The 18,755-nt window shown below is 38.1% G+C and overlaps 1 protein-coding gene across 5 annotated transcripts in view; it reads right to left on the reverse strand.

The window, feature by feature from the left end:
- The window catches only part of MSH3 (mutS homolog 3), a gene marked incomplete at its 5' end in the record, with an annotated part of 51,640 nt that overhangs the window by 32,603 nt on the left and 282 nt on the right, over positions 1 to 18,755 (reverse strand). For 2 of the 5 annotated variants that reach the window (XR_014556281.1, XM_083703124.1), the window contains 8 exons: positions 8,303 to 8,469; positions 8,599 to 8,739; positions 9,570 to 9,689; positions 10,823 to 10,939; positions 11,553 to 11,761; positions 13,364 to 13,576; positions 15,343 to 15,463; positions 16,401 to 16,442. Coding sequence is in view for 4 of the 5 variants with exons in the window: in XM_083703124.1 (XP_083559250.1) it covers positions 8,303 to 8,469; positions 8,599 to 8,739; positions 9,570 to 9,689; positions 10,823 to 10,939; positions 11,553 to 11,761; positions 13,364 to 13,576; positions 15,343 to 15,463; positions 16,401 to 16,442 (1,130 nt within the window). Of the gene's footprint in view, positions 1 to 8,302; positions 8,470 to 8,598; positions 8,740 to 9,569; positions 9,690 to 10,822; positions 10,940 to 11,552; positions 11,766 to 13,363; positions 13,577 to 15,342; positions 15,464 to 16,400; positions 16,443 to 18,755 lie in introns of all 5 variants that reach the window. The other 3 variants (XM_083703125.1, XM_083703127.1, XM_083703126.1) reach the window with 3 other exon arrangements.

An 18,755-nucleotide genomic window follows, 5' to 3' on the forward strand; every position in this document is an offset into this window, starting at 1 on the left:
AAAAAAAATTAAAGCTCATCTCTATTCATTTTTTCAGTTTTCTGTGAAGCCAAATAACAGATCATACTTTCCATTCTTGTTTTATAGTCATACATGCATAACCATCAATTCTGAATCTGGAAGCAAGTTCAGCATCATGGGCTCCTCTAAGCAGCTCTTTCAGTGCCAGTATCAGCAACTCTGAAGCCTAATCTAGTCACAACTAGTGAAGTGCCAGCAGTTGCATATGTTCAGATGAGGCCAGGGCAGGGATATAAGAAGCACATGTTTGCATTGTCAGTGGAATTTAATAGGGAACGAGAAAGAAAGAAAGAAACAGAAGCGTCCAGCAGTTACAGCAATATTTCCACTGTTAGTGTTCTTAAAGGGTGGGGAAAACACTGCATGAGAAAAATCGAGTCCAGCACATATATATTGTCTTACCACACTGTATGATAGACCAGACGAATGCAAATAGCCCTAACAAATTTGTATAGGGCATACTCCAGACCAACAAAGCACACATTAAGATGTCTGCAAAATGCACCAAGAGTGAACCAATAAATTAGTCGGTCACAGCAATTTCTCTCCTTGTGCACAGTCTGCGTATATATTACACTTTACAAAAGGTGCAGGAAATTAGGCCCACCAGGCCTTCCCATTGGGCATGTAAGGCCATTTAAGCCAAGCCCACCTATCTTACACCTTATATCATATATAGTATCAGGTATGGGGCAGGTAAAAACTTGGCTCAGCCAAAAGGGCTTTTCTCTGGCACTGCTGATTAGTGGTGCCTGCAAAACCCTATGGCAACATAACATTTTGCAAGGGGCTATGATGATCAGCTAGTTGTTGTGTCTTGCAGAGCACTTTGCAAGGGGCATCTGGGAACCCATGCAAGCAAAAAAGATCACCCAATGTCACTGTCAAACTTGACCCACAAGTTTGACCCTGCCAGCCAGATGCATTCTCCACCCTACTTTATCACGTATTTAAATTGCTATAGCTTGTTAAATAACTCCCTCTGGTAGGAGGCCAAACCTTTCCAGTCCTCTAGAAAATTAAAAGTTAAATTCACATCAATTAAGACTACAAATCTGGATTTTAGGTATTTAAATAACTGATCAGATTCTTCTTTTATTAAAGAGCTTTTCTTTAAGTCACCTCATTTCCGATATTAAGGGTTAGAAGAATTACTGTGTACACACTGCTAATAAGTTATTTTAGTGAATTCTGAAAAATGGATCAAGGGGTGCTTGACAGTCACAGACAAAATACAGCATGATAGTAATGGTCCACCTTCAGTATATGTCTGTGTACCTGTGCTGGGAAACTGGGATACAGCTTCATCACAAGTGGAAAGAGTGCTTTTGCACTGATGTCCTCCTTCAACTTTTTCATAGTCATCTGTTTGATCACTATGAGAAAAAGATGCTGGGATAAATGGGCCATCAGTCACATCCAGTAGGGCTCTTATATTCTTAACAATTGGGCTTGAATAATGCATAACCCTGTCCAGCCATGATTAGGTGATTGCTTGGGCAAAAATTAATTCAAACAGAAAGTATTCTTATAGTCATTCCTATTCATGAGCATCTAATAACCAGTCTCGGAGGGCAGGATCAGTTCTGGACTTGAAGATACACCTTAGGCAGATGCCTTAACATGAAGTTCAGTTGCTCATCACACAGTGCAGCCACACACAAACTGAAAGTTTGCTAGTTTGAGTGATGTTATCTACTGACACAGGTAGAACAGAGTTATCCAACTGCCAGTAATACACTCGTATATCCTTATCTCAGCAATTAGGATATTGCATTGTGAGGCCATTAACAGATAATTCCTCCTTTCCATTTCTGTATTAGTGACTTTTCAAGGCACTGGTAAACAGAAGTGGAGGACTGCTGCAGATTTTGTCACTGCAAGTCTACTATTATTTTTTAAAAACTAGGAAATTGCAAATAAAGATTCCCGAAGGGGGGAAAAAGACAACTACAACAAGAGTTACTTTGTGCCTTGTACTCACTGCCTTCTCATTACAGTACTACGCAGGAGACACAAACTAGGGACTCTAGCAGTATGACCTGGACACTTTGTTCACTACCTCGGGCTGCAAGAGAAAAAAATAGAGATGAGACTGCTCTTCACCTGCTCTGCAAAACACTGGCTTCATCAGACTTCCTCTCCAGAAGCCATCCATAGCAGCCATTCCATTAGACACATAAAAGGAGAGATAGGACTGCAGGGACTTCACATCTGCTGTGTTGAAAGACTAGCCACTTTTGGCTTCTCCTCTCCTTGAAATCTTTCCATTCCCACTGATCATTACACAAACTTTACAGCTAGGAAACAGTGCCAGAGTTTGCTTTTCCCCCTTCATACTTCCCAATTTCTTTTCCTTTTGTGTCATACCTTTTAGAATGAAAGCCTGAGATAGCCAGAAAGTAGGACTGCTGTTACTGGCTCAGTGTGGGACAACTGGTATAATCTGGTCCTATATAGCATCTGGCCTTGCTTCTCAATCATTTGCATACTTACACTGCAATGTCTACTCAGCAGTAAGTTTCACCAATTTCACTGGGATTTACTCCTATGTATAGTACTGAAGCCTGAGCCCTTACACTATCTGGAATAATCTGTTTATCTGCCTGCTTCCTGTGTCACCTCCAAACAAATAGTATTGACAATGAGAGTAGAAAGAGAGAGAACACATGAGCACTATGGAGGGGATAGAGAATAAAGAAAAATAAATGTCCCACCTATGAGTGATAATTCACATTTAGCAGAAAGTACTACTTTGATATCTCGGCTAGATACTGGAAATTTAACTTATTGGTATCAGTTTCTCCTATAACGCAGAAAAACTATAGGGCCAACAATTCAGTTAAGTGCAAAGCTAAGTCAGAAAGTTAGGGAAATTTCAATGCCAAGAACCAGGGAGATCCAAAATAGAGTAATTTGTTTTCCCAAAGGCCTGAGTTGTCTTATTCCTATTATATTATACACACATTGAAATATCATTCATTAGATTTTTGCCTGCCCTTCACCATGACATCTTAGGGTAGCTTACAACAGTTTAAGACTACAATATTAATATCAGTTAATATCCAGCAAGACAGTTTTCCCAAAAATTATGAAAAAACAAATTTCCTGGGAAAGTTTTATTCCCAGTGCTCTTAGCAATTAGGATCAGATTTATCATTTATATTTGTCATATCAATTTTACACGCTCTATTAATATCTTTAAAGCAGTAGTACCTAACATGGTGCTCTCCACTTTCGCCAGTGGGGCCAACAGTTAAGCATAAGGGAAGCTGTAGCCCCCATTACAACTGGGAGGGCACAACATTGGATATCTCCATTCTAAAGTTTTCCCAATAGCCAAAAGTAGTTGGATGTTGAACTGAAATAGTTGGTTTTAGAAGGAAATCAGTAACTTGTACTCCAAAGCTATATTTTTTTCATAGGAACACCTGTCAATATTTTAATAAATGACTACTCAGTAGTATCCACTTCATTATATAACCTGTTTTTGAGCAACTGTACTTGCTTCTGGGGCCCCAAATTATTTAAAACTCTATGACTTAGGCCCCACATAAGACTACCTCCTTGTCCACAGAATCTCTCACATGTTAAAAGCAACAGAGGGGGACCTCTTAGCAGTTCCATCATGCCCAGATGTTCAGAAGTGGGGCCCAGGAAGAGAACATTCTCCTAAGTTATGGAATTTCATCTCCACAGATGTGTGTATGATACCTTCATTATACAGTTTTCACCATATGGTGAAGACACAACTCTTTCCCATAGCCTTTTACACCTGAAATGTGTGTTTTCAGATTCAAACACACTCCTTTAACTACAAGATGTTTCAACTGTTTATACTATTAAATTTAAATTGTTGTAACCCACCCTGGGACCTGATGGTGAAGGCTGTGTAATAAATTGAAGAAATAATCCTAATACAAATAATACTGTTAAAATCCTGAGAAAAAAGGAAGGGACTGAAAGCTGCTAATATACTGATTTTAACAACTCCCCCCTAACTATGTATTTATTTTTTACTAGAAATACATGAATGCTTCAAAAAAAAAAAAAAACCAAAAAAAAGCAGACACCTAAAGAAAGGTAATTACAATTTTGAAACTTCCAAATTTAACTGGCATTCATTATACTTTTACTAATTTTACAAAACAATGATTGTTTCCATGGAAAAACATAGCAGTAGAAAATGCTCCCACCCTACAGGATACATTCTCTCTCTCACACACATACACCCTACTGTTAGCAAGTCAATCCTTACTTGAGTATTGGGTGGTACCTAAATACTGGCAGAACATTACACAGGCGCATGGACCACAGATAATTACGGCAAGTGAGTTGAATTAGAACATTTCCTACATTTTAGAGCAAAAAGAAAGACATATACCTAACAATTAATATGCAGTGCTTGTAGCAATGCTGAACGGCCTGATGCTCATGTCAACTGTAGTACTTTACCTATATTATAAAAAACAGATCTTGTGGAAGCTAGACGATTTCAGGTCACTGCAATAAAGGATGCTGTCGTTAACACAGGGTTGCCCTGAAGGCTCAAAGAAGGTTACAGCAGAATGTGCAAATGCAAACCAAATTAAGAGACTCTCAGACAAATAATTGATGCTGAGATTCACTGACATCCAATCATTGTGGATATGCTGCAACAAGACAGGCCTTGGACACAAAAGTAACAAACAAGGCAGTGAGAGTAGTCACTGCCAGCACTTGAGAGGAAAGACTATTTAGAGGAAAGAGTTTGAAATGGATTAAAAAGGGGATAAATCTTAGATTGAGCAAAAGAACCTTCTACTAACTTTAAATCACATAGGCTTCTTGCACTCAGAACATATTGACGTTATTCCCAACTAGGTATGGTGAAGCACATTATCGAAAAACAAGAAATACTTTTGAAAGTAGCTCTCCAGAAGGAGCAGGTTTAGAAGGTTAATTTCTCTGGCAGCTAAAATTATGGTTTATCATCTGACCTAGAAGATTCATTGAGAGTAAAAATCATTAAGTTACTTTAACCATTTTAATTACAATAACCTAGTCTTTGACTTGAAGAGTAAGTTGGATTTATCATACATTTAGTTGTATTACCAGAGTTAGAAAAGATCAGCAAAGGATAATAACCTGGGGAAGCAACCCCCTAAGAAAGTTAATGCCCCAGACACATAAAAAAAGAAGGTATGTTTATATTATCAAATAAAATGACCCATGAATAAGCCACTGATTGTAATCCTACTTCCATTGCTCCAAGCAGTTCTACAGCAAGATTTGACTAAAACTAGATGACTCTCGTGGTTCCTTCCAGCTGTACAATTTTATGATTTTATCTTCAAGATATGGAACTTTGCATACAAAGAGCCAGTGTGGTATAAGAGTGTCAGACTATGACATGGAAGACCAATATTAAAATCTCTTCAGCCATGAAATTCATTGGGTGACCTTCAGCCAGTCACTGCCTCTCAATCAAACCTACCTCCTAGACTTGTTGTGGGGGTGGGTATACGTACTAATGTTCATAACTTGGAATCCTCAGAGGAAAGGTAGGATGTAAAAGTACTTAATTAATTAATTAATTAATTAATTAATTATGTAATATACTTTTCCCTAGCAGTTTAAATGGGAGTTTTATCTCTTTAACTGTATGCTATTTTGAAAACTACTTTTATTTGCATATTTTTATAATACTTTTTTTATTATCATGTGTGAGACATTTTGGAAAGTTTTCAAAGGGTAAGCTAGTAATCCTTACTGTATATAAACAAATGTTTACATTTCCTCGGTTGAAACCAGTGACTTAATAATGTCTTAATTTTGAAGGGATTGTTCCTATAGGAAATATTTAGAAGGAGAAGAACAAGAGTTATGGAGTGCACTGATGAATATGAAACCCTATAGGACCCTCTAGTGGCAAAGAGTTTATCATGGAAAACCAGTTTGTTATGTAACTTTTCTGTTCAAAACACTAAAGCATTTGGGTGGTGATTTTGAATTCCTGATTAATTATATCCATTTAGCCTTGAAAGTTGGTCTATTAATACTCTTTCATCAGTTTCATTCATTAATTAGTCTGAGTATTCATTGAACATTAACTATATGATTGAAGGGGAAGGAAAGATGCAGATACATCCAGTGAACCCATACAGTCACACATCATGCTCTGCCTCTGCTGCTGCACTTCCTTCACTAGGAACCCATCTAAACCTATATGGAAGTCATCTCAAAGGCAGAAAGGAGATGTCAAAATTTATTCTTACATTTTAATTTAAAACAATTATTTTAAAACGTTAATTTTTTTTAGAAAAGGTATGGAAGGTTAGAACATGATGCAAACAGTTATTACCAAACACAGAACAGTGAATGCTTGGGTGCTCCTAACTGCTAAAACCAGGGAAAAGTGAAAACCAAGGAAAAGTGGATTTCATCTCACAGCTACATTAACTGGCACTCCTGAATGCAACAGACTAATTTTTAAACAGCAGGCCACCATCTGTTAGTATCAAATTATTCACAGCTTTTAGAACAAAATAAACAATGACTTTTAAAATTCTTTAACAGATTTAGTACCTATGCCTGTAGCAGATTAGAAAACTGACTCAAATTCATAGTGATCTCCACAAATTATTCAGGCGCACACATGCTTTAATCCATCTTCCAATAATATACTTCATAAGCATAAAAAGTCATTCTACTTCCATCACCAAGTGCTGCAGTCCTAAGCCCACTTCACAGATCATTTAGTGATCCAGATGGATGACAGAAAGAAATCATTGTAAGGTATGAAGCATCAGTATTAATAAGGAACACACATTATTACTATCAAGAAAGATGTAAAATAAATACCAAAAAAACAAAAAGACTCTGAACTGAATTATGGCACATTTAGCCTATGAAGAAAATAATTTGTAATTCAATTGCTAGAGGTTACTAGTATGCAAAGAATATACATATAACATGAAAATAATACAGAATTATCACTAAAGAATAGGCAAATTATTTTTGTGCTTCACAAACCCACTTCCAAACCACTGAGAATTAGACACAAACGACAGCTTCTGAACTCAAGGATGCAGCTATGAACAAGATTAAGGCAACCATTGAAGCACCCAATCCATCACACTTGGTGGGTGTTGGATGGGATGGAAGTTTCCTTCTGCTGAGTCCAAAACAGCTCTGCTGACCTGTACTCACAGAATGATCACTTTTTCAGCCTTGAGCTCCCTTTCTACCTGTCAAAACTATGGGCTGATTGAAGTAGCACCCAATGGCACAAGCAGAAACTTGCAGAAACTCCAATACAGGGCATTCTGGGAGGGGCTGAGGCAGCCCAAGATCCTATGGAACCCCAAACCCATTGCTATCGCTTGACTACAGAGAGCCCAACTCAAGATAAGGTATGTTGGAAATGCAAGGAGAAGGAAGGGAATTTCTTTCATATGTGGTGGACGTGGTTTCATATGTGGTTAGACCAAAGCCTACTGGGATATGATATATAATGAATTGAAAAAGGTTTTTTAAAATACTTTTAGCAAAAAACCAGAGGCTTTCTTATTGGGTATAACAGGAGAGAAAAATTCTCCAAAAAGACATAAACATATTTATGCATGCTACCACTGCGGCAAGAACACTTTCAGCCCAGAAATGGAAGCAGCAGGAACTTCCAACATTGGAGGAATGGCAGACTAAGATGATTGAATAAGCAGAACTGGCAAAGCTGATGGGGAAAATCCGAAACCAGCGTGACAAACTGTTTGAAAAGGACTGGAGTAAATTTTTCAATATATGAAGGAACACTGTAAACATTTGAAAACGTTTGCAGGACTGACTTAAAATATTTTGTAAGGTTAAGACTTGACACCTGTTTGCAAATATCAGTTGTTGTTTTTTAAGCACAGAAAGAAGGTAAATAGGGGAATATAGAAATGCTAAGATGAATGTGATTATCTATGGAAGGCAGGGAGTGGGAGGGGAAGTCGATGCTCAGTTTGAGCAAAGATGTATGTGATGACATGATTTTATTTGATTGTAACAAAGGAAAAAAAGGAAAACTTAATAAAAGATTATTTGGACAATGACTACAGTGAACCCAACTGCTACAGCAGCTGCAGTTTGCCATTGAAGACAAGACAAATCATTTCCATTTATTTTTAACTTAGTATATTTTCACTTGTCCAAGGCTTCCAGTTCAGTTTTTCTTCCCATCGTTGCCTTGGTCTAGCTCAAGGCCTGGTACCAGTGTCCAAATAAAAATATCAAATGTATCTGTTACATAGAAGCGTACCTTACAGAAGTCACAGTATTGATAAGTTTTTCAGTTTGATCTGACACATCTGCAGGAAGAATAATCTCAACAGGCTGCAGGCGTAAAATTAGACTTTCCAACGCTATACGGCCTACAGAATCTTGAAAACTGTCATAAATAACTTCTCCTGTAGTAGGCTGAGCCGCCTAAAAAAAAGTAAAGATAATAAAAACTAAATACTTATTTACCCATATGGAGGTGAACTGCTATTAAAGTAGACGCCGATGCATCTCAAAGAGTATAAAAGGCTACAGAAAATATTCAAGGTTACTTACCACTATGCCTATGACAACATTTTCCTGGCTCTTATTTCTTAAACTGTCTTTGCTTTCAGACACACACAGAAGATAATTATCACAGACATCAGATATTTCTTCAGCTTCCATAGCATTGTCGAACATCCGCAGAGGATTCACATTTAAAAAATCTTAAGGAAAACTAGTTCTCTACCTCGTTTTTAGATAAAGGAATTAAAATAATAAATCACACTACAATGAATAAACATTGTTACAGCTCAGTTAGTCCACTGTGTGAAGCATGCTTTTGGATTGAAGCCAGGCATAGTCATGTTCACAGTATACCCACTAACATTAATGGGACTTAAGTTAATGGGACCCACTGATTTCAGTGGGTCTACTCTAAGCATGCCTAGCAGTGAAAGCCTAACCATGTAAGACCTACTGAATTAAATGTGGGTTACTCCCAGGTAAGCAAGTTTAAAATTGTAGGCCCATGGCTTTCACTTCAATAAGGGTCATTGGGTTATCCTGAATTCTAAAAGTTCAAGAGAGAAAACCTATCTATCCACACAATTTGCTTTAGAAACTTCTATCCTTTGGTTGTCTTTTTTCTAAACTAAAGAGGTCCAAACGTTTTAACCTTTTCACAAACACTTCAAACCACCCCCTTTGATAGTTTTAGTTATCTAACTCTAGTTTTATGACAGTCTTTTTGAGATGGATAAATAATGTATTACAAAAGTGGCCACATCACAGAGCTATATAATGTGTGTCACTGTGGAATGAATGCAATGCCATTTGAGAACACTCAGGAAACCCTGGGCACAAAGAGAGAGAAAGAGTGTGCACATTAATATAGAACCAATTGTCTACTGCCAAGGGAGTATTAGAATTACTGCACAATTCTATACATGTCTACTAGAAAGCAAGTTTCATTAAGTTCAGTGGGCCTTATTTCCCAGGTAAGTGAGTACTGGATTGCAACCTGATTTATGAATTACAAGGATATCTTCCCCAAGAACTGTAGATTTTGTATACAGTGCAGTTAGTTGTCTGCTAAAGAGAGAGCTTCTGTTTTCTCCAACAGCCTTCAAAGCAGCTGTTTCCATTTGTTTTATAACTCCAACCTGCACAAAAAACAAATACCTAAACCAACAAATAATATGAAAGTAAAATAAGCATAAAATTTTAACTTTGTTACATTATGGATGGGTATGGAAATGCAATATACAAAGACATATAACATATTTAAGTGAAGGAGCAATATTCATTCTCTTTTCAACCTAACAGTTCACCATTCAATGCAGAAGGATCAAAAGAGGAATAAGGTAAGAATATATGAAAAGACTACTAAAACACCACAATTATACAGCTGAACAAATTATTCTTTAATTTTAACGTGCCATCCAAAATCAGGACATATCATGTAGTTGAACTAGTTACTGAAACTCACATACAGTAATGAGAAAGAGAGCATACACCTTCTTTGAATTTTGTGGTTTTTCGTATCAGAACATAATAACAATCATCTGTTCCTTAGCAGATCTTAAAATTAGGTAAATAAATCTCAGGTGAATAACAACACATGACATATTACACTATGTCATGATTTATTTAACAAAAATAAAGCCCTTCAAGCTGTCTCTCAGCTTGTTTCCTTGCCTTAATAAGCCAGGCATGCTCCACAAAGATGGAGAGGCCACTCAGATGCAATTGTGTCAACAGCCCTAGCTATTTGGATGTTGCAGAGGTTGGCTAGAGCTTTGACAGTAGTGCAAGTCATAGCTGCCAGAAAATCCCCCAGAGCTGTCTGGAAACCTTATGTGAAGATGCCACAGACATCCATAAACATGTGGCACTGATTGTTACAGCCAATCAAATTAAACAGAAGTAAGGGCAAACAAGACCAAAGACATAACCGTGAAAAATGTTAAAAGCAAAAACAGCAAGAGAACAAAAGGGCCCCAAACAACCATAGGTTCAAAAACAAAATTAAATGAAAATTAGAGGCACATACTGATGTTTTCAAGAGCACGCATAAAACTAGGCATGCAGCTTTGGTTCAGCCTAATTATGACTCCCAGTACAAATAAACAAACAAAGAAAACAGAAACAGAAAAAAAGAAAATACTGGAGTGGGCGAAGAGAATTATTTTGGAAACTATTTTTTTCTTTTCTACTAATAAAGTGAAATTATATAGCTGTGAAACATAAGCTCAAATAAAAATAAAGCGTTAGATAACTTATTATAGAGCCAAACCTTATAACCCTTTGCTACGAGACGCCGAACATGAACAAATAATCTGTGAGTTGGTATGCTGGCAGTCATAAGGTTGTGATTTTTATGGCAAAAGATGTTCAGCTCCTTAGCAGCAATCTATAAAAGATGACAATTATTAGCAATTTATTATGACAGCCTACAGTTACCACTGAACTTGTGTCTATTTAGCATTTAATGAGCAACTACCCATAAAACTAATAGAAGTCAACATTTTTTTTAAAGTCTCCCAAAAACAGAAAGAAAAATGTGATCTGGTTTTACTAGCTATTAACAATATTAATTTTTATCAAGCGATATGAGCTCAAAGGAGGCAAACACATGCTAAATTTAAAATCAATTTTAATGATTTGTAAATTCTGTTCTAGGTAAATATTGTGATTTATTTATTTTTAACTACAAGATTATGCAGAAGTACCAGCATTCTAACTTGCAAAGATCTGGGCTACAGACATACTGTTCAATAAATAGCCTTTTACATGGCATTAGGCACAGCAGATTTCCTCCAGGCCCCTGAAATCCACATGCAATTGCTGTGGTCACACCTCTTCCAACAGATTTGCATGGCTGTTCCTACTTAGGTTTAAGTATGTTTGGATGCTTTTTGACTTCACATTGCACCTTCTGCATATACTTTACAGAGATCATGCACAATATGTTAATAGCAAAAGTGTGTAACTGCAAAACAATGTGGTTGATAGAAGTCCTTTACCTCTGCATCTTCTCCGAAAAATCTGTACTTGTAACCACACTCAACACACAAAATAGCATCCTTATACTGATTTTTAATTTCTAGGAACTGGAGCTCAAGGGGTGTATACACACTTTTGTTTCTTTTTTTAAGAGTAGTATCAGTTGCATATTGAGTGTTTTCCAAACTCAAATCAGAGGAAGAAAATTGGCTTTTATCTAGACACATTTCTTCCTGTGAGCAGAAGAGATCAAGCAAGAATGAAGAAAAACACAATTACACAGTTAGTAAAAACAGTATGATTCACTTCATTAGATGTCACATTTTCCAGCAAGAAATAATAAGTGAATCTAGAATTCCACTCAAGTTTGAATTCCAACCCAACATTTTAACTTTAAAACTTACTTCCTTCCCAGCCCATAAATCAGTGATAAGGTGGCAAGTCTGGCTCCAACATGAAATCAGAAATAGAAAGTTTGACAAGGCAGTAAGATGCATTCCCAAAATACTTCAACAAAATGTTCTAGCCCATAACACATTTTTACCAGCTTCCTTGTTTGCATATTGTATCTTTGTTATTCAATGCTGGTATATCAAAAAACTCTTTTTCCAATTTATGAAAGCTGGTCCCCTAAATCGTTTTTTACATAGATCACCTGAAGACTAAAATATGCAATTTTTCAGATGTGTAGTGAAAATATTGCAACATAAAGGGTTGTATTAAGCTAACTTTTATTCAGAGCAGACCCACTGAAATTCATAGGCTTAAGTTAGCCAAGTTTATTAATTTTAAAGGGTCTGTTGCAAGTAAAAAATATTTGAACACAACCCAAAGTCTGTTAGACTTTATAAAGACTCTATATAGACTCTATAAAGGAGCAGAAGAAAAACTAGTCATGCAACTGATACATTACCAGTCTGAATCTATAAAATCTGGAAAACTAATGGCTTAATCTAGGGGTGGAAAACTTTAGGCCCAGAACCTGAATGTGGTTTTGTAGGTCCCTCTGTTGGGTCCTCACGATTCTCCCTAGGCTACACCCCTTCTCCCTAGGCTATTTGCCTCACCAGTCATACTCTGCAATTTCTTTAAATGCTTTTATCTGGCTCTATTATGCCCTTGAATAACTGGAATGTGGACCTCAGAAGCTTGTCCAATAGGAAATGTGGCCCCTGGGTTGAAAAAGGTTGCCTACCCTTTGCTTAGTTTTCAAGAAAACTCTGCCACTATCAAGAAGGATTAACAACCACATAAACTGAATTTGGGAATCATCACATACCTTTAGGATTAACAATTATTTGATTCATAATAATGCTTTTTGGCACATTACTAAATTATGATAAATATACAAGGGCGTTATCTTTCCACTAGCCATGTACTGTACTTTAAAATGTCTTCATTAATAACTGGCTTTCAGCTCATTGTCTTCTCTAGCTAACCATCAGCCACAGAATCAATTAACTGTAAAGTCAATGTAAAATCACACACACAGGTTTTTTATCAGCAATTTTCCTTATTAATGCATCATACCCATATTTTTAAGTGGAGAACTTAAAAGCAATATGAGATCAAGTGAGTGAATGTTGAAACAAAACTCTCTCTCTCTCTCTCTTACTGACTCCTCTGTACTGTAACCACAGTCATCCCATTCAATCTGAGCTCTAACTTGAAACACAGAACAGCCTGTCTCCGGATTCAGAAATATTATGCTACCAGTATTCACCGCTGCTTGCATTTGGAAGGGCTGGTGGCCTAATCCATGAAGAAACACACAAATAACATATTTTTAATAACTGAATGTAAAAGTACTGTGGGGCAGGGTGGGGACTACTTGCCTTGTTAATGTCGTGAGAATGTTGAGAGCCACTTATACCATTGTTTCCAACCATAGAATGCTGGTACTTGCTTAAATCCACAGAATGACTTCCATGAAGAGTCTCTGAATGAATTCTTTTTCTTGGACGCTCCAAATTGAAAGAGAACTTTCGCAGTTTATCTAAGGTTTCTGAACTTATTTGGGAACTGGTAGATTTGTTTGGCTCTCCTTTGTCAGCAAATATAAACAAATAAACAAACCAAAGATTTTCACCTCAAACTCAACATGCCCAAGGTCAAATTTCTTATTTTCCCTCCCAAGCTTCCTTTCCCACACAAGTTTTCCTTATCCAAGGACAGCGTTACCATCATGTTTAAAAGGCACACAGGATGGCATTGTCTATGGCTCCTCTCTCTCATTTGTTCTCCATATTCACTCTGCAGTCAAGTTGCATCACTTCTCCCTTTGCAGATTTGCAAATACATGTTCCTTTATAACACTGCAAGAATATGGCCCTTCCTGCATTGGAGAAGGTTGGACTAGATGACCCTCTGGGTCCTTTCCAACTCTACAATTCTATGATTCTGTTATTCCTCTGTCCCGCTCAGCAAAGGCAATCAGCCCTCCGGTCACTCTGCACATGACATCACTCCTTATATATCTATGCTGGCTTCCTGTCTGCTCCCAGATCTAGCAAAAGCTTCTTGCCCAAACTTTCAATGTCCTCTGTGTTACCCTTTCTCTCACTCCTGCCTGTGATCTTTGGTTCTCTGGTTCCACCACCCTCCATCATCCAAGGTCCTCTGCTCTATCCCCACTGCTTGGAACTGCCTGATAACATCTATGTAGTCTTTTGTTCAAATACCTCATCAAAACCCACATCAGAATGTTACTAACCCTAAGCATGTGCAGGTGAAATCACCTCATATTGCTTACATGTCTATGCCTCCCTTTACTTTACTTTCCATTCTGCTTCCTCTATGTCAAATTTCAGGTTGTACGTTCTCTCGGGACAAGGACCTGTCCTCTTGTACTATACATACTGATAGTGCTACATTCATTATTAGTAACTGAAATAACAATGGTTCTAATACAATATGCTGTTGTTAATAATAATAAGTTATAAGTACTAAATATAATGCATTGTGGGTTTTATCAGCTAAGTAAAGAGTCTATCATATCCACAATTTCCCCCCTTCACATCTATGCATAGGCAGGTCAGGAGAAGGTCTCAGACTCAGTACGTGTAGCTTGGTGGTAGAAAACATGTTTTGCATGCGTAAGATTCCAGGTTCAGTTCCCAGCATCTTTGGGTAAGGCTGGGAAATTCTCCAGTCTGAAACCCTGGAAAGTAATGACCAATTAGAATAGAAAATAATGAGTGAGATGAACCAATCATTGGACTGTGAAAGACTGCTTCATATGTTCCTATTGTGGGGGATTTGCAGTAAACCTAACAATGCTAGTTAGCATGTGAATAGGTTAAGGACCAGAGAGTTCTAAATTACTAGAGCAGGCTCTGCAATGTTACATGCCCCCTTCTGCAAAGAGGGAGAAAGTAAGGCTTATTTACTCTTCCCCTCCACTCTCCCTTTCTGCTTGGGATGGAGGCAGTCATGCTCTCCATCCCTCAGCTCTTTGCCTCAAATACGTATCTGAGGCTGTTCGTGCTGTAGCTTTACAACCTAGCAGCTCGAAAGCACGCTAAAAAAAGTGCAAGGAGATAGATACCGCTCTGGCGGGAAGGTAAATGGCGTTTCCATGCACTGCTCTGGTTTCAGTGTTCTGTTGTACCAGAAGTGGCTTAGTCATCTGGCCACATGACCCGGAAAAACTGTCTGCAGACAAACACCGGTTCCCTTGGCCTGTAAAGCGAGATGATCACCGCAACCCCAGAGTCGTCTGCGACTGGACTTAACTGTCAGGGTCCTTTACCTTTACCTTTATTTAATTCTTGATTTTAATTATAACCAGCTACTTTACTGAAAACTTACCAGTGTTCAGAGTATTCACTCTATTGACCTCTTCTTTTCTTCTACTCTGCAGAAGTTTTGAACATTTGTCCGCGTGTTCTTGGTTCACAACTCTTCTCTTTTTCCCATCAGGTTCATGAGTCTGCAAAATGTTATTTCAAACAGTTTCAGTCAGTTTGGACTCTGGAATCAGTTTGAAGATAAGTAGAGAACAATCAAAGATTCAGAACAAACTATCATGAAGACCTCTTTACTGTAATTATTTGAAATTAGATCCACTGAAATCAATGGGTGATATCCAACATTAGTCATATTCATGTAGGTCCACTGAAACCTGATTTCAATAGGTCTGAGTATGACTAATGTTGGATACAACCCAATGTGTCTCTACAGTATGACTGGTGAAAGACCCACAAGTCTTTCCCACAAGTCTCAGATTTTAGTTTTCATTTAAAACAAAGTTTTTACCATCGGTTCTTTTTTCCAAAAGATAGAATACAGTCCAAAACTTTTAAAAGTTGAACATGCAAGGTTTATCAGCCTGCAAGATTTAGCAGGCTTATCTGACAGTCAGCTGCCAGGACATAACTGGCAGTCCTTTTGCCCTCACCCCCAAATGTCAGTAATTTAGACAAAAGCCTGGGCACAACCACGCCCTAGGCCAACTCCAACCTCTCTCACCACCAAAGGAACACAAGTGAACAGCAAAGAACCTGCAAGCAACGCTGACACCAAATCCTACATATAGTAAGTAAAATAGAAACAGCGCCACCTGACCCCACCCCCACTCATCTTTTCCCCCCTCCACTTCTTTCCCCCTTTTCTTCCCAATGTCTCAACAAATGAAACTGACTTGTAAAAATGTTACATTGGGGGGGGGGTGGAATATACGAGAAAGAGACATTGCACACACTTTTGTAAATCAAGAAAATCTTTAATAATAATAATAATAATAATAATAAAGCCTGGGCACAGTTATAAGAGGTGGTGCAACGGTTAGTACTGGATTAGGACCTGAGAGACCAAGGTTCAAATCCATACTCAGCAATGAAGCTCATTAGTTTATCAGCCTAACCTACCTCACAGGGTTGCTGTAAGAATAAAAGAGGGTTCTTGAGCATCTTGGAAAAAAGGAGATATAAATTGTAGTAATAAAATCTCTCTGATAAGACCATAAGGTGAAATGAAAAGTTAGCTATGTTTCTATGCAGTAACCACACAATCCATTATACCCTACACATTTAACTTTGGAGTGCAATGTGTGCCCCAGTATTTATTTACCAACTAAAATATGTTAATCATTAGATTTTTATCTTTTGTTGTCATATAAAATGACAGAAATCAATGATACAGTATGAAAATCCAAACTAATTTTACCATACCACTAAAAAGCAAGTAAATTTTAGAATGGGACAGTCTATCCAGAGTGTGATTAGGAGTAAGCCTTAAACTCACATTTACTGCCTCTCACCAGAGGAATGTACTAAATGAACAGTAACATCTGCAGTCTTCCTGACAGATAGCAGTAAACTGAAACTTCAAAATATATCTTGCTGTTCCTCCTCAAAGGATGCCCAGGATGCCATAAGAAAATGAAATTAAATAAAATCATGCACAAAATACAATAATTAAAATGACAACTATAAAGACTACAGTACCTAAATATATCAATCCCCTTTCACAGGCCTGGAGAAATAAAAATGTCTTCAAATTCCACAAGGTTCATATAACAATAATTCCTACAGCATTTGATATTTGCAAAATGTGTTGCAATTTGTCATTCCTATCTTAAAAACACATTTACTTTCATTTAAACCTCACTTAATTCAACAAGAAAACATGCTTATGTTTTTCTCATTTGTATGCATTCTCAAGAACCCTCTGAGACTGGCTACAAATAAGAGACCTGATGTGCCAAAATCACATAAACCCAAGATAGCCAATGTGGTGACCTCCGGATTATCTTGAAATACAGCTCACATCAACCTCAACCAGCAGGGTTAATGATCAGGGACGATTGGAATTGTGGTGCAGCAACATACTTCTGATTCCAGATCAAGAGAAGTAATAGTACTGTTCTATTCTGCCTTGGTCAGACCACACCTGGAATACTGTGGTGTCCAGTTCTGGGCATCACAAACTAAGAATACTGACAAGCTGGAACATGTGCAGAGGCAGGTGACCAAGATAATCAAAGGTATGGAAACCAAGCCTTATGAGGGATAGTTGAGGGAGTTAGGTATGTGTAGCCTGGAAAAGAGGAGGCTGAAAGGTTATACGATAGCCATCTTCAAATATCTAAAGGGCTGTCACATGGAAGATGGAGCAAGCTGCACTAGAGGGTAGCCTGCACTGCATTTTCTCCTGCACTGGAGGGTAGCTACTCCACAGACTCTCCTTCCTTGGAGTTTTTTACGCACAGGTTAGATGGCTATCTACCATGGATGCTTTAGCTGAGATTTCTGCATTTCAGGGGGTAGGACTACATGACCCTCTGGGTCCCTTCCGACTCTACAATTCTATCAACAGGGCACATTGGGTAATCCAGACTTAAACAGTCACAGGGCTAAAAAGTGTGATGTAAACCTACACTCCCTGTTTTGCATCAGAACAAAACAGCTGGGTTCAAATCCCTGCGGCACTATCAAATTCATTTGTCCAATCACACATATACACAGCTTAATACACATAACTTATTAGCTATCAGAAAAAAGTATTTCTTCCTGTATGAGTTCCTTAATGGAACATAACAGCCCTGATTGATCAGATCAAAGTTACATTTAGCAGTGGTCAACTAGCTTTTTTTGCCAAGACCACAAACAGGGCTTGAAGGCACACTCCCATCTTTTGCTCCCTAGTATTTAGTAGCATACTGCCTCTGAACCTGGAGTTTTCTTTTAACAATCGTGGTTAAAAGTCTTCAATGCAACTGTTGAGTTTGCTTAACCCGTTTGCTGTGTCTGCCCTGAATCTTTCAACCAATAAATTTCATTGCATGCTCCCAACCAGTGCCGGTTCCCCAACACAGAGCACAGAGCTGAGGGGATACAAAGTAATAAGAACACCACCAGCAGCTATTTTATGTAGGGGGGCATACAAATGCCTCAAACTCGACCTTTAACAGGTTGTCGAAGAAAACGAGCAACTTTTCAATACATTCAGTGAATTTCTTCTAGCTGTCCTCTGAGCAAGTCAAGCTGCATCAGCCTACAAGTCTATACTCGCGTTTGGCTCGTCAGAGCACCCAAGGGCACGAATGCAGAGCACCCTAGAGAACCAAGCCTTGCTCAAAGAACAAGGCTGAGAGGGAACCCTAGTTCTGGAAGTACTGCGGCTGCCTGTAGGGACGTCCCGGGGGGGCGAAGGAGGGGTCGCTTTTTCCTGCGCCGCGAAATAGGATTGAAAGATTAGTAGGCGGGGACGGAGCAGCCGGA

Source organism: Podarcis gaigeae (assembly GCF_964106915.1).
Source record: "Podarcis gaigeae genome assembly, chromosome: 11".
Classification (NCBI taxonomy): domain Eukaryota; kingdom Metazoa; phylum Chordata; class Lepidosauria; order Squamata; family Lacertidae; genus Podarcis; species Podarcis gaigeae.